The 20,384-nt window shown below is 37.9% G+C and overlaps 1 protein-coding gene across 6 annotated transcripts; it reads left to right on the top strand.

Annotated features, from left to right (window-relative positions):
* The first annotated feature begins 9,201 nt into the window (after window positions 1-9,201).
* Window positions 9,202-20,173, top strand: RBM22 (RNA binding motif protein 22). 6 transcript variants are annotated; one of them, XM_077137421.1, is made up of 11 exons: window positions 9,202-9,373; window positions 9,800-9,853; window positions 10,867-10,896; window positions 11,943-12,075; window positions 13,243-13,343; window positions 14,304-14,476; window positions 15,295-15,495; window positions 16,442-16,606; window positions 17,346-17,434; window positions 17,639-17,770; window positions 19,944-20,173. In XM_077137421.1, exons 1-11 carry the CDS (start codon window positions 9,320-9,322, stop codon window positions 20,072-20,074), a joined length of 1,263 nt encoding a protein of 420 aa, XP_076993536.1. In that variant the 5' UTR covers window positions 9,202-9,319; the 3' UTR covers window positions 20,075-20,173. The 6 variants fall into 6 exon arrangements, with proteins under 6 accessions (XP_076993536.1, XP_076993539.1, XP_076993541.1 ...); XM_077137426.1 differs by lacking the exon at window positions 9,202-9,373 and adding an exon at window positions 11,167-11,264 and having other exon boundaries at window positions 9,837-9,853; XM_077137424.1 differs by lacking the exon at window positions 10,867-10,896.
* The last annotated feature ends 211 nt before the right edge of the window (window positions 20,174-20,384 follow it).

Here is a 20,384-nt window from a genome sequence, read left to right as displayed (position 1 = left end):
TTTATATGTCATATCTAATTTTCCTTCTTTTTACCTTTACTCATAGTCTTCCTTTCTACACTCTTCTCCACACCTCCCTCTTCTGTCTTCGTATCTGTCTCTAGTGTTCCCTTTAGTATTTCTTGCAGAGCTGGTCTCTTGTAGCTTACAGTTTTGAGGCTGCAAAAATGATCAAGTCAAGACATCATCAAAGCAATGTTTTCTTCCCAAAGATCAGCTTCCAACAATCCTTACTCTTCTGCCACATGGCAAGACATGTGATGATGTCTTCTAGTTTCTCCCTTATCTTTGGGTTTCACTGATTTCCCTTTCTTATTTCCATGGCTTCCTCTCCCTCCCTCCCTCCCTCCTTTCCTCCACCCCTCTCTCTGTATCTTCCTCTCTCCTCTCTCTCCTCCCTCCTCTGTATTTCATCCTCTTATACATGACTCCAGTACAAGGAATAGGATCCATACTGATTGAGGTGGGTCACACCTTGACTGTAGTAGCCTCATCGAAAGGTCATACTTACAATGGGTTCATACCCACAGGAATGGATTAGATTTAAGAACATGTTTTTCTGGGATACATACAGCTTTATATCACCACGTGTGGTTTATAATGTGTAGATTTAAAACATATGACCCCAATAGCACACAGGATGGGACTGAGGAATTGAATATATATGCATATAAAGTTTTTACACTGTAGGTGAAGTGGTATAATATTATAATAAATTAAAGATACATATTGTAACCTCCTAAGCAATCAACAAAATATTTTAAAGGTATAACTGATAAACCACTAATAGAAATAAAGTGAAATCACAAAAAATACTAAATTAATCCAAAAGCAGGCAGTAAAAAAAAAGGATGAAATGGAACAAAGAACAGATTAAATAAATTGAAAAGAAATAGCAAGATTGTAAATTTAACTCTAACCATATCAATGGTTGCATTAAATGTAAATGGCCTATATACCTCAATTAAAAGAAATTGTCAGACTAGATTTTTAAAAAGTAAGACCGAATTATGCACTGTCTACAAGAAAATCACTGTACATATAAAGATATGGATGGATTAAAAGTACAATTATAAAAAACTAATGGTAGTTGGAGTTGAAAAGTTGTTGGAGTTCTCCATCTGGGGTTTGTATTATTTTTGCAATTGTCCTGTAAATTTGAAATTGTTTCAAAATAAAAAGTTAAAAAGTAAAGGTAAAAGGATGCAAAGGCTAATCAAAGAAAGCTGATGTGACTATATTAATATCAAAGTGAACTTGAGAATAAGGGATGTTGTCACAGATAAAGAAGGGTATTACATAATGATACATTACATAATGATAGAAAAATGTATTAATCAAGAATACATAATAATCCTAAATAAATATGATCCTAAAAACATAACTTCAAAATACATGAAACAAAAACTAAAGGAGAGGGCGGTGCAATGGTGGCTCAGTGGCAGAATTCTCGCCTGCCTGGAGACCCAGGTTTGATTCCTGGTGCCTGCCCATATTGAAAAAACCTAAAGGAAAAATACAGAAATCCGTAATTATAGTTGGAGATTTCAATACTTCTCTCTCAGTAAACAATAGAACAAGTAGTCATGATATTAATAATGATATAGAAGACTATACAATATCACCTAATTGGTATTTATACAACATTTCAAACCAACAACAGCAGAATACATATTACTTTCATGTGTACATGGAACAGTCCCCAATATAGACCATATTCCTGGCCATAGAACAAACTGCGACAAATGCAAAAGAATTGAAATTATACAAAGTATGGTCTCTGACCAGAAAAAAATAAAGCCATAAATTAATAACAAGTACATTTAGAAAAATCCCAAATATTTAGAAATTAAATAACATGCTTCTAATAAAAAGAATGATATAAGAGAAATCAGAATATACTCTGGATTGAATAAATATGAAAAAAAATTGAAATTTGGGTTATGTAGCTAAAAGTGTTGCTTAGAAGAAAATTTATAGTAGTACATGGTTAAATAGAAAAAAATAAAGAACTCAAATAAGTGTTCTAAGCTTCCATCTTAGGAAACAAGAAAAAAGAAGAGCAAATTAAAACGAAAGCAAGCAAAAGAGAGGAAATGATAAGGATAAGAAATTAAAATCTTAAAAGTAGAAAAAAATCAGTGAAATCAAAAGCTGGTTCTTTTAAAAGATAAATAATAATATTAAGTCTCTAGCCAGATTGTTCAAAAATGAAAAGAAAGAAGACACAAATGATCAATATGTGGAAGGAAAGAGGTACCATCTCTACACACTACAGATATCAAAAGAATGATAAGAGAATACTATAAACAACTTTATGACAATACATTTGACAAATTAGATGAAATAAGCAATCTTTGAAATACATAGATTACCAAAGTTCACTCAATAAGAAATAGATAACCAAAATACCTCTGTATCAAAGAAATGGAATTTGTAGTTAAATTTTTCCCCAAAAGAAAACTCCAGGCCCAGATATCACCATTGGTGAATTCTACTAAATATTTAAGGAAGAAGTAATATCAATTCTACACAAACTCTTCCAGAAAATTTAAAACAAGGGAATATTTCCCAACACAGTCTAGGAAGCCAGTATTACCCTGATACACAAACCAGAAAAAGTCATTAAGAGGAAAGGGGGAAAAAAAAAGACACTACAAAGCAATATTCTTCACAAGCAAAGAATGGATATAAACAATATGATCCATCTATATACTGTTGCCAAGAAACTCATTTTAGACCAAAGGATACAAATAGGTTAAAAATGAAAGGCTGGAAAAATATATTCTACGCAAGCAATAACCAAAAAAAGCTGGGGTAGCTATACTAATATCAATCAAAATAGACTTTAAATGCAAAAATTTTATAAGAGACAAGGATATTATACATTAACAGAAGGGACAATTAACCAAGAAGAAATAACAATCATAAATATTTATGCACCTTACCAAGCTGTCTCAAACAAAGTACATGAGGCAAACACTGGCAAAACTGAAGTAACAGACATCTTTATAATAATAGTGGGAGACTTCAACACATCACCTCATCAATAGACAGAATATCTAAATAGAGGCTTAATAAGGAAACAAAAAACCTATATAATATGATAAATGAATTAGACCTAACAGACATAAATAGAACAATGCACCCAAACAGCAGGATATACATTCTTCTCAAGTGCTCATGGATCTTTCTCCAGGATAGACCATATGTTGAAGCACAAAACGAGTCTTAACAAGTTTTAAAAAATTGAAATTATACAAATCACATTTTCTGATTATAATGGCATGGCGTTCCGTTATCAATAACAGAGAACTGGAAAATTCACAAATACATGGAGATTCAACAACACACTCTTAAACAATCAGTGGATCAAAGAAGAAACTGCAGGAGAAATCAGTAAATAGCGTGAGATGAATGAGAATGAGATATAACGCATCAAAACTTACTGGATGCAGTGAAGGCAGTTCTGAAAAGGAAATTCATAGCTCTAAATACCTACATTAAAAAAACAAAAACAAAGAAAGAGCTAAAATCAAAGACCTAACGGAATACCTGGAGAAACTACAGAAAGAATACCAAACTAATCCCAAAATGAATAGAAAGAAAGAAACAATTAGAGTGGAAATAAATGAAAATGGGAACAACAACAAAAAGACAATAGACCCACACATATGTGGTCAGTTGATTTATGACAAAGGTGCCAAAGCAATTCAATGAAATAAACAAACTTTTCAACAAATGATGATGAAGCAATTGGACAGCCACATGCAAAAAATAAAATAAAATAAAAAACCCTCACCTCTTACCTTGCACTATATAGAAAAATTAACTCAAAATAGAATATAGACCTAAATTCAAGACTTAAAATTATAAGGCTTTTAGATGATAAGATAGCAGAGAATCTGTGACATCAGGCTGGGCAAAAATTTCTTAAATACAAAACAAAATATGTAAACCATAAAAAAAAGTTAATAAATGTGAATTCATTAAAAAAAACACTTTTCAAAAGATTATTTAAAAAAAAGTCACAGACTAGAGAAAATATTTGCAAAATAAGCAGCGTAAGTGACTGGTCTCAGAACATAGAATAAAACAACTATAAACAAGTTCTTGCATAAACTATTTTACATGGGCAGGCACTGGGAATCGAACCCAGGCCCTCTGGCATGGCAGGCGAGCATTCTTGCCTGCTGAGCCACCGTGGTCTATTTTAAAGGTTAGATATTGGACAATAGAGTCAAGAGTAGGACGACAGCTAAAAATGCATGCTGTGGCCAACAGTCAACAGGAAGACCAACAGTACCACAGCACCATGGGGGGGCAACCAATTGGGGAGAGGAGTGACAAGCAAAAAGGGGTAGTTTTGATCTGATATTTGGTGAGACTGTGTTTATAGGTTCTTTGTCGTTTATGGATCAATGAAATTTGTCTAAAATTGAGAGTGCTGCTGATTGTACAGCCAAGTTAGGATACTATAAGACAGGCTTTGTTTATTTTGGACATTATCCATGATGCCCAATAGATGGAGGGGGCTGAAGGATACAATGACTGAGAAGAGGAATGATGAACTCTGATACATTTATAATGGTGTGGCTACAGATGTTGAGAGTCATGCAATGAACTGAATAAACTCTGGGGACAATGTGTTGTGCAAAATAAGCCAGAAACAAAAGAACAAATATGCCAAGATCTCTTTCAGAAAATACTTATAAGGAAACTGGAGCCTAGATTGTAAACCCTAATAGCAGCCACACTTAGTCTGAAGTTATGAATGTATTTCTAGATTCTGAGACATTGAGCTACATATATAGCAGCTGGCATTTCCATGGAACTTTGAATAACTTGTCACACCTAAGACCCAGAAGTGAAGTGTTGCAACCTGAATATTCGCATAGTTATATACAATAACAGTTAAAGTAAATGAAAAAGAGATCAGGCTTCAATTGGAGACAAAAACGAAGCCAATCTGGCTGCAACTAAAGTAAATCAGAATATAGGGTAAAATATGATAGTATACCTACTCTACATCTTCACCCACTGTGTAAGACCAAGGCAGAGAGGTTTATTATGTCTAGAACCTAAATTTTCTGCAACACATAATTTAAATCAACGAGTCTGGATAGCTCATTCAAACAACCCAACTCCTGGGGTCTAGAACAGGAACGAGGACTTGTAATTCTGCATAGCTTCATGTAATACCTGGCTACATCTCAGACTAAGGTGGGCTGATAATTAAAAAATATTAGTAGAGTCCCTTGAAGGTTCAAAGGGGAATATATATATATATATAGCTTTTCCATCTGGGATACCCTGGGTACCCTCTCAACCATTGGAGATTCCCAAGAAAATAGGCCAAGGCCTTGACTTTGAGGCTTGCCCTCATGAAACTTATTTCTGGAGTGGAGAAGCTAAGACTGCCCATAACGAGGACTAACAGTTGCTTCCAGGAAACCCGTTTTGTTGTTAGATGTGGCCTCTCTCTCAGTTCAATTCTGCAAGAAAATCATGACCTTCTCACCTACATGGGACATGTCATTTAGGGGTGAAAATCTCCCTGACAACGTGGGGCATGACACCTGGGGATGAATCCTGGCTGAAGGATAATAAAACAAGTCATCAGTGGCTAAGAGATTTCAAGAGTTAAGAGGCTATTCTGGAGGATAGTCTTAAGCAAGCTTTAGTTAGATAGTGCTAATTGTCATGGTTTGCTAAACCCCAACCAATATCACTCCTGTTAAGAACACCTAGGGCTTGAATTGACATGCTTTCCTGGAACCTATCATTTCCAGAGGGTTTCCAGGCCAGATCAGTCCTGAATGCCAGAGGGACCAGCCTCTCCAAGATTATCAATTAATCACATACCTCTATCCCTTACTAGGGGCACCCCTTCTCAATGTGAAAAAGTCAGAATGGTATTGCCTAATGACCCCTATAGATTGGGAGAAGGATCAAAGGAGAAGGAGGAGTTATAACAGAGAAAATAGGATTTAACAAACAAGTACAACTACTGAATCACTATACTAATATTTCTTCTAGCCTCCAGTGTATTGGAGGAGCTAGAAGGGAAAATCTAAAGTAGTAGAACAATAACTCATAACAAACTCTGAAATCTGTTCTGTGACTTACTTGTTGAAGTGCACTTTGAAAATTATTGCTTTTTCTTCCTTTTCTTTGTACATATATAAATATTATATATATATATATATTATACTTCACAATTAAAAGCTAAAAAAAAAAAAAAAACACCTCAATATGAGTGGGCCACATGACTCAGCAGGCAGAGTTCTCTCTGCCATGCCAGAGACCCGGGTTCAATTCCTGGGGCTTGCCCATGCAAAAAAAGAAAAGAAAAAAAACCCCAAAAACTCAAAAGTAAGAAGCAACCCAATTTAAATAATGGGAAAGATGTGAATGACCACATCACCAGAGGAGAAATCCAGATGGCAATAAGTACACAAAAAGATGCCCAACATCATTCATCATCGGGGAAATGCCAAATAAAACCACCATAAGATATCACTACACATTTACTAAAATGGCTAAAATAAGAAAGAAGCTGACAATAATGTTTTGGTTAGATCTAGCTTTGTCTAGCAAGATAGCTTAGGAATTGGGGTGACTAATTCTGAACTGACTTAAGTTCCTTCATTAATAAACATTAAGGGGCTGTCAAGTGATCACAAGACCTCAAGTCATAAAACAGGATAAGGGAATCAAATGGGGCCAGTCACAACTTATCAAGGGGCTTTTACAGTCATAATGTATAATGATACAACCATTATTAAAGATCAAGGCATCTGGGTTACAGTTCAGTGAGTCTCAGTAGATTATACGATATACTAGAACGTTAAAAGCACCTTTATATGGATTCAGTAATCATAATCATTTATCAACACTTTTTTTAGAAAATATTTTTATTGAGCTATCTTCATTCACCATACAGTCCATCCACAATACACAATCAGTGGCTCACAATGTCTTCACATAGTTTCGTATTCATCACAGGGTTATTTTTAGAGCACTTGCATCACTCCAGAAAAAGAAATAAAAAAGAAAAGCCCATACATCCTATATTCCTTATTCTTTCCTGTCTGGCCACTAGTATTGCAATCTATCCATTTTTTTTCACTCCTTACCCTTCCATTATATATTTATCTCGTGTCCTTATTTTTTTACTCATCTGTCTATATCCTGGATAAAGGAGGCATCAGCCACAAATTTTTCACAATCACACAGTCACATTGTAAAAGCTATATGGTTATATAATCACCTTCAAGAATCAAGGCTACTGGATACAGTTCAACAGTTTCAGGTACTTCCTTCTAGCCACTTCAAAACACCATAAACTAAAAAAGGGATATCTGTAAAATGTGTAAGAATAACCACCAGGATAACCTCTTGACTCTGTTTGAAATCTCCCAGCCACTAAAACTTCATTTTGGGGTGGGCCACGGTGGCTCAGCAGGCAGAGTTCTCACCTGCCATGCCAGAGATCTGGGTTCGATTCCCGGTACCTGCTCATGCAAAAATCAAACAAACAAACAAAAAACCCCTTCATTTTGTCTCATTTATCTCTTCTCCCTTTGGTCACAAAGGATTTCTCAACCCCTTGACGTCGGGTCCCTCCTCATCTCCAGAAATCATGTCCCATGTTGCCAGGGAGATTTACACCCCTGGGAGTCATGTCCCATGTGGGGAGGAAGGCAGTGAGTTCACCTGCCAAATTGGCTTAGAGAGAGGCCACATCTGAGCAACAAAAGAGGTTCTCTGGAGGTGACTCTTAGGTATAATTATAAACAGGCTTAGCTTCTCCTTTGCAGGAACACAATTGTTAACTCTTAACTTCTCAGTTACAATACTAATTTGTATCAGTCAGGTCTCTCACACATTGCTTGTGGAAATGCAAAATGATGCCGCTACTTTGGAAAACAATTTGTTATTTTCTTATAGCAGAAAATATATTACTTACTGTATGATCCAATGACCCTACTCTTAGGCTTTTTCACAAGAAAAATGAAAACCTCTGTCCATACAATGACCTGTATGTAAACATTCATAACAGCTTTATTCATATTCACCAAAATCCGGAAACAACCAAATGTTAATCAGTTCGTGAATTTTTGCAAAAAAAAAAAAAAGTCTGGTACATCTGTTCAATGAAATTCTATTCAGTAATAAAAAGGAACAAATTACTGATACATGCAATAATATGGATGAATTTCAGATGCAATATGCTAAGTGAAAGAAGTCGAATTAAAAAATTATGAGTTCCTTTTATATGCCGTTTTAGCAAAGGTAAATCTGTAAGGACTGAACACAGATCAATGCTTGCCAGAGGCAGTTTGTGAGCATTAGTTGGTTCACTATAGTTACAAAGGGACTTTTGAGGATGATGGAACTGTTCTTTATCTTGATTGTGGTGACTGTGTAAAGATGAATAATTTTACAACTGAAAAGGGTAAACATGTTACCATATATAAATTATATTTTAAATATATCTAATATTTTAAAGAGGTGATTAATAAATCAGGTAGTTTGATGATAGGCTGTGTAAAAAAAATTATTGAAATGTACCAGAATGTTTGATATTGTGAAATATTGCAGAATGAATTGCTTGGAAAATGAAATTAACAATTTATGGGTGGTCCATTTTCATTTCGGAAGTTGGATAAACAGTTATCATATCTTTGGATTCGTGGCTTCACACCGGCAAGTCTCTCTAAACCTGTTTTCTTTTCTATATAAGGAGAATCATACTTGTCTAGAGAGCGGATTGCCAGACAAAATGCAAGACGCCCGGTTATTTTGAACTTCAGATAAACAACGAATCATTTTAAGCATGTCCCAAAAATAGTAATACAAAAAAATGACTAGCTGTTTATCATCTGAAACTCAAACTTAACCAGGCGTCCTGTATTTTTGTTTGCTAAATTTGGCAAATATTGTGAGACATTCGACCAGCTCTTGGCATAATAATAGCTCCAAGTGATAGATAACCGTGCTTTAATCCCAGCCGTTCATTCATTGCTTGGGCCTTCCTTCTTTTGTCCGATTTTTAAATGAATAAATTGCACTTGCGGTTTCATCCCAACCAGACACAAAGCAAGAGAATATCAAGGTGCAAAATACCAGGGCTCCAATTGTTAAGGAACACCAAGAGCGGGTTACGTCATGGCGCACAAGGCCCCGCCCCCTCGGGCGCGCTAGACGCTAAAATAAGACGTCGACAGGCCAGAGCCAGTCTCGGGGCCTGACGGGATTGTGGCGGTCCTCTCTCCCTGCTAGAAAGCCACCGCTGCCTCCGGACGGTCTCAAGATGGCGACCTCTCTGGGATCCAATACCTATAACAGGCAGAACTGGGAGGATGCGGTGAGTTGGGCTGCCGGAGGAGGGCGGAGAGAGGCGGCGAGGCCGGGCTTCATGCGGGCGGGCACGGCCGACGCTGCGGCGTGGCCGAGGGAATTCCCGGGAAGAGTTAATACCGCGGCCTAGCTCTGCCGCAGCAGGAGGCTGGAGAGCGGCCCTCATGCACACTTAAAGGGAATAGACCTAGCCAGTGTCCCGGACCATTCTGCTTTCAATCTCCGTCCCTTCCAGCCTTTTCGAGCTGGTTTTCTTTCCTCCCGCCACCTGCCGGAAGTACAGACAGCGACCTGGCCCTTGCTGGACTTCGGGTTCCTTCCTGCCCTGCCCCGGTCTCCACCCTCGCTGCCGGTGTCCCCGCCCGGACGAGTGTGGCCGAGATGGCAGGGTCTTCGGAGCCTGATCCTCAACCATACTTTCCATTTTCACCAGGACTTCCCCATACTGTGCCAGACGTGTCTTGGAGAAAACCCGTATATCCGAATGGTGAGTGTGATCACAGGTGAAACAATAGTTATTGTTCATTTTCTGTCAGTGTTGTGGTACTTGCACGTTTCTCTTAGCCAGGCAGAAGTAATGATGCTTCTTTACTAACCCAAAGCAAAGGACAATTTGCAGAGGACTGTCATGCTTATTATCTCACTTTGGAACTCTGCAGCAATCCTGTGAAGTACAATTTATATAACAGCTAGTATTTACTGACCATTTATTTACTTACATGGTAGCTTACAGAGTTTAAGTATCTCTTCACATAGCAAGTAAGGGTTGGATTTACATTAACATAATTCGATTCCAGGGACTTCAGGTTAGTATGAAAATCAGGACTATACCTAGATTTCTTGAGTCCAAGTTGAATGCCCTTTGGCCCCTGGGTCACTGTAGTTTCTTTAAGGAGTGCGTGAGGGAGGAATAGGAGATGTACTCTCCAATCCTTATAAATAAGATGAAATTATTGGCAGTTACCATTTATAAAAATTAGATTAGGACTGTTATTATTGTGATCAGTCTCAGAGGTATTTGCAGGTTGGTATAGTCAAGGTGTTTAAATAGCTCATAGGAACAGAATATTTACTATATATAGGGCATCAGCACATGATGACAGGGTATGTCTATAGTAGTTGCTTTCTGATTAAACTTTGTAAAAGAGGCTGGCAGTGGCTTCATCCTCCCTGATTTGGGGATCATGGTAACCATTAGGAATTTTAGTTCTTGGGAGAGAACTTGGGAGCCAGAGTTAAACTAAGAGTTGTGATTGTGGAAAGATGTGCAGTTAATTGATATTAGAGTCATAAAATTCTTAAGAGATTATAATGAATAGTAGTCAGTTAGAATAAGTATAATCCCCCTCCCCCCTCAAAAAAAAGGGTGATGGTTGTTTTGTTTTGTTTGTCGTCTTTAGATATCAGGGATCTCCAGATGCCTTTCTTGGGTTGTATTTAGGGATAAAGCAGACATCTGGTTGTTTTTCTTTCTGTTACCTCTGTTTTTTTCTATTTCAGACCAAAGAAAAGTATGGGAAGGAATGCAAAGTAAGTATGTCTGTTAAAGAGTAATGATTTTATTTTATTTTTCTTTTTGTTTATTGTATTAGAGTTCTCTAGGGAAAGTGAATCAACAGGATATCTGTAAATATGAGATTTTTGAAAGTGTGTCACGCAACTGTGGGGATGCATGAGTCTAAATTCGTTAGGGCAGGCTGTGAGCTGCAACAGCAATGAATTCCCAGGTGGCTGACTGACTGAAGTAGAGATGAAGGTTCTCTCTTCTGAATGCTGAAATTGTCACCTCTCCCTTTAAAGTCATCAACTGATTGGATTCTCTCAGTATGGAGGACACTCCCCTTAGTTGGTCGTAGATGTAATCAGCCATAGATGCGAGCAATCAACTGACTGATGATGTAAGTACATGAAATGTCCTCGCAATAATGGTTAGGCCAGTGCTTGCCTGACCAGACAACTGGATATCATCACCTGGCCAAGCTGACCATGAACCTAACTATCACATCTACCAAGTATGGCTTCAGCTTGCCGAACTTTGAGATCTTCTGATACAAATCAGTACTACACAAGTCTCATATATCATTTATGTGCTCATTGGCTGTTAACTATTTATTGCAGGAAGTAAGAAAATGAGCTCTGTAAAGTAGGGCTTCTTGGGATATCCGTGTATGGGCTTTGAGAATTTGTTTACCTAGTGTTATATGGCCATCCACTTGAAAATTTTGCCGAGGAAGAAGATCATAGCTATCATAAGACTCTCAAAGGAATATATGAATGTGATAGCACCTATAGCCCTCAAAATGGTGAAGAATCCAATTATTAATAATGGTTACACCTAGGATGGGGAGCTTTTACTTTTTTGGTTATTTCACTTCTGTACTGTTTGAACTTTTTAACTACTTGGGAGGGGTGTTATAAATGGGATTGAAACATCAGATGGTGTTTAGATGATTGTTGAACCTGTTTCAAACCCTAGGGTCAGGAATCCTGTCTGTGAGTTCCCTGTTGTTATTAAATTCTCTGGATTAATTGTCCAGGTCAGAGCCATTAACAGCCTGTGGCTCTTTGTGTTCCAGATCTGTGCCAGGCCATTCACAGTGTTTCGTTGGTGCCCTGGGGTGCGCATGCGTTTCAAGAAAACTGAAGTCTGCCAAACCTGCAGCAAATTGAAGAATGTTTGCCAGACCTGCCTCTTGGACCTAGAATATGGTATGTTTCCCTTGTCAGTAGATGTGAAAGTATGCAGTGCCCATGCCTTTGACAACAAATCAGTCTGTTCTTTCCCATTTCTCACCCTATCTCTGGTCTGATCCACTTTTGGAATACTTACTGTGGTCTGCTTTTCCCAGGAAGAGAACTGCGCTAGGCCATTTCTAGAGTCTTCCTGAATAACAGTAGGAACTTAAGGACAAATTGGGAATTAATCAGAATTAGCCTAACCCTCCCTCATTTACATCACTGTAGCCAAGGTGAAGTAAAAGGCATTGGTCCTAGGATTGGTAATTTCTTTGCCTCTTTCCAGATCTAGAGCTTTTTTCTGCAATCCCAACCAGAAGCTCATAGGTTAATTGTGCTTTAGATTTTTGTCTCTACCGTGTTGTTAGGATCATGTATATACCTATATTGCTACTGATTCAAAGTGTAACTGCTTTTGAGAGTGATTTTTTGTTTTCTTAACTATAGGTGACTTTTTGTTTTTATGGAAAATAATTTTTCAGCAAGGGTTTCTACTATGCATCAGAGTAAAAGGGAAGAGCAATGTGTGCATTTATGTGTACCAAGTTCAGAAAGTTAGTCTGCTAATCAGAGTATAGGCCACATATTGCTTAGTAGGATTTGTTTGTTACAGAGGTGTTCTGGTCCTGGAATAGTGTGACCCTTACATGACCCACCATCCAGAGGCTCTGTGGCACGGGCCCCAAAATAAACCTCTTTTTATATTTATTTTAATTAAATCTTGTTATAATAAAAGCTAGATAATTTACAGGCCAAATCTGACTATAACTGAAGTTTGTTCACCTAAAAGGGTCTTTTTTCACATGAGCAGGCACTGGGAATCGAACCTGGGTCTCCGCCATGGCAGGCAAGAACTTTGCCACTGAGCCACCATGGCCCACCCCTAAAGGGTTTTTTAAAACATTCCTTTTATCAAATTTCATGATAGCACAGGTATACAGCCAATTTCTTAGAATATACTATAGCAGTATTAGAGTGATGATATAAAGACTTTAAATAAAAAATCTAGTAAAGCCTCTAATAACTAATGAATGGGTAGATAAGGGAAGGATGGTATTATATTCTGTGCTTGTCTGTTTATTATGAGTATCTTTTTTTTTAATATATCTGAGGTTTTTTTCATCCTTTCTTTTATACTAGGCCTGCCCATCCAAGTTCGTGATGCGGGATTGTCTTTTAAGGATGATATGCCAAAGTCAGATGTCAACAAAGAATACTACACGCAGAATATGGAGAGAGAGGTATGCTGCCTCTTCCTCTTTTTTTTTTAATGTTTATTGATAAACAACATGCAACACAAACATTCTTAACATACAAACATTCATTTTGAGCTGGTGTACAATTGATAGCTTACAATATCATCACATAGTAGTATATTCATCACCATGATCATGAATATACTAATATATATACAAATATAGAACATTTGCTTCACTCCAGAAAAATTAAAAACTCATATATACCATACCCCTTACCCCTCCCTCATTGACCACTAGTATTTCCATTTACCCAATATATTTTAACCTTTATTCCCCCTATTTTTTCTATACCCCTGCCCACTCCCTTTCATTGATCACTAGTATTTTAATCTACTCAATTTGTCTTAACATTTGTTCCTCCTGTTATTTATTTATTTTTAATTCATATTTTTTACTCATGTGTCCATACCGTAGATAAAAGAAGCATCAGACATAAGGTTTTCACAATCATGTAGTCACATTGCAAAAGCTAATATTATTATACATTCATCTTCAAGACACATGGTTACTGGAACAGTGCTCTGCATTTTCAGGCACTTTTCCTCCAACCTCTCCAATATACCTTAACTAAAAAGGGGATATCTATATAATGTGTAAGAATAATCTCCAGGATAACCTCTTGACTCTGTTTGAAATCTCTCAGCCACTGACACTTTATATTGTCTGATTTCTCTCTTCCCCCTTTTGGTCGAGAAGGTTTTCTCAACCCCTTGATACTGAATCCCTACTCATTCTAGGATTTCTCTCCCACGTTGCCAGGGAGATTTACACCCCTGGAAGTCATGTTCCACTAGAGAAGGGAAGGAGAGTGAGTTTGCTTGCTGTGTTGGTTGAGAGAGAGAGAAGCTGTTGCTTTCTTGATGTAGCTTTATATTTTATAAAGAATCTTAGTGTAAAGTGATACAGTTTATGCAACTTGTCTTTTTTGTCGTGCTCATGTAGATTTCTAACTCTGATGGAACACGGCCAGTTGGTATGCTGGGGAAAGCCACATCCACCAGTGACATGCTACTCAAACTGGCCCGGACTACACCTTACTATAAACGGAATCGACCTCACATTTGCTCCTTCTGGGTGAAAGGAGAATGTAAGAGAGGAGAAGAATGTCCATACAGGTAAGAACTGAACCGCATTTTCATTATTTACTTTTAGATGAGTAGTAATTTAAGAAATGGGAAATGAGGTTTACATTGTTTCTCCTTTAAAATATAAAAGCTCACACAACTAGTGTGGTTTGTCTTTATGTTTTAGTAGTGTTATATTTTGAAAGCTTGATTAAATTGTAGTTTTTGTTTATAACTGAGCTTTTACTAAGCCTTGGAAACTAAGTTGCTGTGCCAGATAATATAGATCTTGACTCTAAAAGTTTCTACCTGAGATGTAAGTCTTCACAGTAATGATATAAATGACTTTAATCTCAATGTATAATTGAAATCAAAAGAGGTAAGACTTCTGAAGAAGTATGAGTATGTTTCAATCAAGACTGCCAAACATCTGGGCCAGAAATTCTTAACTGGGAGGTTGGTTAAAACACCCACATGCCTTTTTCTGAGACTGGATGCATAGCTTTAATCAGATTTTCAGTGGAATGCAAGACCTCAAAGTACTAAAAACATTGACCTAGAAAGGGGTAGCCTGTGTGTCCCATTTTGTTTTGAGGTGGATCTTAACAAAAACATTTCTTCATAAAGAAACTCTGGCACCTAGATGGCCATTTAAATGACATTTGTGAGGCTAGGAAGTCCTGAGTGATACTGTAAATCCCTGGTTTAACTCTGTTTTACTAATTACATGTTAGTATGACTGTGGTTTCTAATTCCAAAGACATTTCAGGGTATCTGTTTGGGTCTTTAAAAGGCAGGTACTGTTGGGGGATATCTGTAAATTTTTTCCTTTGTTTCACCTTTGTGCATTATTCTTTCTTGATCCATAGACACGAGAAGCCTACAGATCCAGATGACCCCCTTGCTGATCAGAATATCAAAGACCGATACTATGGAATCAATGATCCTGTGGCAGATAAGCTTCTAAAGCGGGCGTCAACAATGCCTCGTCTGGACCCACCAGAGGACAAGACCATTACCACACTCTATGTTGGTGGTCTGGGAGATACCATTACTGAGACAGATCTAAGGTCTGTGGGTATAATTTCATGAATCCTATTTGCTTTTGAACTGCTAATTCTGTACAATGTACATTTTTATTTAAGTACTCTAAAGTTAGTATCATACTAGGTAATGTTTTAATGAAATTGTCCTTTATGATGCCAGAATAGAAATGTTCATCAACAGTGCTTATTCTATCCTTGCATGCGCAGTGAACTAGTTATACTGGGGTTCTATTTGACCTAATAGCCCATTAGAATTTTTAAAAGATGGCACACATCCTAACTTGGAGGACTCTGAGATTATCAAGTCCATAAATTGTTGGCTATTTAAAGAGACAAATATTTGGTAAATTTGTATTATTCTCGGTTTGTACTGTGTTTGACTAGATGAGACATCTGGGCAGAAAATGGTACAAATTACTTCTTCCAAAGGGAAGAAGTAGAGAAGAAACTCCTTTAAATTGATAGCTGTTCTTGGTTCCGTTAAAACTGCCTAAATGGGCTAGACAATCCCCAGAGGGTGTTTTTCAATAAAAGCCCAGGTAATAATATTTTTAGGCTACATAGGACACATGTGGTCTCAGTTATTTCTCCTTCCCCTTCTCTTCTTTTTTTTTTTAAAGTTGTTTAAAAAAATTAAAAATTATTGGTTTATGAGTTATGGGCCATAGTTTGCCAAATCTTGATCTAGAGGTTAGGCTATGCATCCTTAAGGAATCTGTTAGAACCCCTTTTTTCTATAGAAAAAACCCTGAGGTATTTGATAGCTTCTATTTTTTCCTCATTTTTCTTTTCTCCTCTTACTAGGCAGCACCCAAAGTAAAGTATGAGGGGAAAGACTTATAGAAGTATAAGAGATAAGTGTAGGGTCCACCTGCCTGGTGATGTGTCGTGAAAGAGTAAAAAATCCATTTTAATGTCTCTGGGAATATCTGTTGTTAATGCTCGTTTTTATCTGCCTGTATCCTTTCAGAAATCATTTCTACCAGTTTGGAGAGATTCGGACAATAACTGTTGTGCAGAGGCAGCAGTGTGCTTTCATCCAGTTTGCCACAAGACAAGCTGCAGAAGTAGCTGCTGAAAAATCTTTTAATAAGTTGATTGTCAATGGCCGCAGGCTCAATGTGAAATGGGGAAGGTGAGAATTAGGGTATTTAAGAATATCTTGGAGATTTTCAAGATACTGGTTATTTGGGGACTAGTAAGCCTTTGGTAAATCAGCAGGACCTTTTAGTTTTCTTTTTAATAGTTAATTCCTGTGGATGTTGAAAGAATCCTACTTTGGAAACTTGTTCAGGGTTTTGGTTTATAATCTGCTGCCTTTTTTTTTTTTTTTAGCAGTTATTATAGGTGCATATTAGACCAGGGTATGGGAGTTGGATTTGAGGGTTTACGAGTGGATTAGACCTAGATTTTGCCTTACAGAGGCTGTGTATAATGAAGATAAAACAGAAGAATAGCTAATTTAAGTTTGAAAGTAGTGATTGCATAAGAGAGACACAGTAAGGGGCCCTGAAAGTTCAGAAGGGAAACTTGTTTCCAGCGTGGAACCAGGGAAGAGATCACTAATATTAGCAGTTCCCTTTATCAGGTGTTTTCTGTGTGCTGAACAATGTCTAAACATATATATTGCCTCTGTTAGTTCTCACAGCAGTTCTAGCAAGTGAGTTTTGAATCCAGGTCTTGCTGGTTTCAAACCCTTTGTTGTTACTCATTCTGTACTGTGACATTTGTGGGAAAAGAGAGTTCCTGTGAAGAGGAGGCAAGTAGTGAAGAAACTTCTTTTAACTGGAGAACATGAGAAGCAAAGGTGTGAAGATAAGGTTGGACAAACTGCTGAAGTTGTGTATTTATGTGTAAACGTGTATGTCTCCCAGATCTCAAGCAGCCAGAGGAAAAGAAAAAGAGAAGGATGGAACCACAGACTCTGGAATCAAGCTCGAGCCTGTTCCAGGGCTGCCAGGAGGTAAGTGTAGACTTCCTGCCTACCCAGTGGCTGGCTGACTTCAGGTGCTCAGTCTGCCCTGCTATTCCTTTGTTAGATGAGGGGCTGAGCTTCCTCCTGCAGCAGCTCTGTTCTGCCCGCAGGACATGTGAGGAATTACAGGCTGTGGAAACAGGGTTTCATCATTCTCCCCGCCACAACCTTTGGCTGTTTTTTCTCCTCCAGCTCTTCCTCCTCCTCCTGCAGCAGAAGAAGAAGCCTCTGCCAACTACTTCAACCTACCCCCAAGTGGCCCTCCAGCAGTGGTGAACATTGCCCTGCCGCCGCCCCCTGGCATAGCTCCGCCCCCACCCCCAGGTAGCTTTCATTTTTCTTCCGGTTATTAGGTTTGACTTTTTTAGCCCAGAGATATCCTTGTGAAAGTCCTGTCTTCACACCTCACCTTCATGTCTAATCTCTTAATTCTTTGAATTTGATCTGTTGAAGCCTGATTTGATGGGACATTTATTTTTCCTGGCTCACTAAGGAGGGCAAAATCTCCAATTTTCCAAATATCTAAGTGTATGTGTAATCAGAGCAGGAGTTACTGGGCTATAGTGATCTATCATGTTTGTTCCCTGCTCTAAACTATATATATATATAGTTTATTTTCTCAGCAGGACATCTGAGGATTTACATCTGAGGATTTATTATATATATATAGTACTAGTTGAGCACTATTACTCAAAGCATGAGCTGTGGACATGTGTCATTTTGCAAAGTATTTCTTACTTGTCTGTGAAAAAATAAGGGGCCTGTGTAAGAACCTAAATCAATTCACTGGTTTCCTCCTCAGGAAATCTTGTTAGCAAAAAAATGTCAGGTGAACTAAACAGTGTGCTTATTAATGTAATTGAGTTGTATTTTGGCTTCAGCTCTTAGTCTTGTTAGTGACCAGTCATAAACAGTTCACAGGCCAGCACTCTGTAGCACTGACAGTATTTCCCAAATACCCAGTTCTCTTGTGGCAGAGTTCTCATACTCTTAGAAGAAAGCCCTGGTTTTTGGACACCCTCCTTTCTGGTAAAGAGCATTGAGGTTAATGCTGACCAGGTCCTGCCTCAGCCTGATTTCTTCCTCTTTCCTCAAATCCTGATTGAATCATGTCAGGGAGGAGTTGATACATAACAGGGATTCTGATGACATACTAGTAGGTATATTTATTCCTGTGAAATTTTATTCCCTAGCAAATCCCAAAGCAAGGGATTTAATGCACATAGACATTTTTTCCCAAATTATCCTTTTTTTAAATTTATTATATATAATCACACACAAACATTCTTATCATATCATTCCATTCTTGATATACAATCAATAACTCACAATATCATCACATAGTTGTATATTCATCACCATGATCATTTCTTAGAATATTTGTATCAATCCAGAAAAAGAAATAAAAAGAAAACAGAAAAAAATTCATACATACCATACCCCTTACCCCTCCCCCTCATTGATCACTAGCATTTCAATCTACTAAATTTATTTTAACATTTGTTCCCCCTATTATTTATTTTTAATCCATATGTTTTACTTGTCTGTCGATACAGTGGATAAAAATAGCATCAAACACAAGGTTTTCACAATCACACAGTCACATTGCAAAAGCTGTATCATTATAAAATCATCTTCAAGAAACGTGACTACTGGAACACAGCTCTACATTTTCAGACAGTTCCCTACAGCCTCTCCATTACCCCTTAACTAAAAAGGTGATATCTATATTATGCATGAGAATAACCTCCAGGATAACCTCTAGACTCTGGAATTTCTCAGCCATTGACACTTTATTTTGTCTCATTTCTCTCTCCCCCCTTTTGGTATAGAAGGTTTTCTCAATCCCTTGGTGCTGGGTCCCAGCTCATTCTAAGATTTCTGTCCCACATTGCCAGGAAGGTCCACACCCCTGGGAGTCATGTCCCACACAGAGAGGGAAAGGGCAGTGAGTTTGCTTGTTGTATTGGCTGAGAGAGAGAGGCCACATCTGAGTAATAAAAGAGGTTCTCTTGGGGGTGACTCTTAGGCCTAATTTTAAGTAGGCTTAGCCTATCCTTTGTGGGGTTAAGTTCATATGAACAAACCTCAAGATTGGGGGCTCAGCCTTTTGCTTTGGTTGTCCCCACTGCTTGTGAGAATATCAAGAATTCTCCACTTGGGGAAGTTCAATTTTCCCCCTTTCTCACCATTCCCCCAAGGGAACTTTGCAAATACTTTTTTATTCACTGTTCAAATCACTCTGGGATTTATCAGGGCATCACTCTGGACAAACCTACAAAATCTCATGCCCTACTCAAGGTTCCTTGTACTTATAGTGTTCAATTAAGCTGTCTGTACATTTTTAAGAAGTCTTTTGAACTGACATTTTCTTAAGTCCCTTTTCAATTTAATTGATTAGTAGGCAGTTTTGTTTTGATCTTAGAATGATTTAGAGGTATAAAAGGTTGTCAAAGGAACTACAAGCCTGACAAATTTGTTCTCTTCTTATCTGCAGGTTTTGGGCCACACATGTTCCACCCAATGGGACCACCCCCTCCTTTCATGAGGGCTCCAGGACCCATCCACTATCCTTCTCAGGACCCTCAGCGGATGGGAGCTCATGCTGGGAAACACAGCAGCCCCTAGCACATTATCATCACACTTGGGCTCTACAGAAGAAAAGGCGCTCTCATTTTCCAGTGAATGAATCTTGGAATAAATATATTTTTCTTCCTTTTTAGTTTCCATGGTAGCTGATGTGTTCTGATATGGACAGTCAGAGAACTACAGCCATGCTTTCCTACATGTGTTCAAAGGACTGTTGGACCTCAAATAAGCTGCCATTGACACATCTGGTTACTACTATAACATTACTAATAAAACCTAATGCCTACTCCCCTTTTCCATATGGGGAACCAGTGACTGAATGAATTGGAATGTCCAATAGAGTTACCAT

This window comes from Tamandua tetradactyla, chromosome 20 (assembly GCF_023851605.1).
Source record: "Tamandua tetradactyla isolate mTamTet1 chromosome 20, mTamTet1.pri, whole genome shotgun sequence".
Taxonomy (NCBI): domain Eukaryota; kingdom Metazoa; phylum Chordata; class Mammalia; order Pilosa; family Myrmecophagidae; genus Tamandua; species Tamandua tetradactyla.
Note: the sequence above shows the minus strand (reverse complement) of the source record. Positions and strands in the feature narration are given on the sequence as shown.

Excerpts from the sequence above, each read along its gene's own strand:
- RBM22 (XM_077137421.1), top strand. The coding sequence starts at position 9,320 with ATGGCGACCTCTCTGGGATCCAATACCTATAACAGGCAGAACTGGGAG. Across the intron at positions 9,374-9,799 it reads GGCAGAACTGGGAGGATGCG|GACTTCCCCATACTGTGCCA; the intron begins GTGAGTTGGGCT and ends CATTTTCACCAG. Across the intron at positions 17,771-19,943 it reads AGCTCCGCCCCCACCCCCAG|GTTTTGGGCCACACATGTTC; the intron begins GTAGCTTTCATT and ends TCTTATCTGCAG.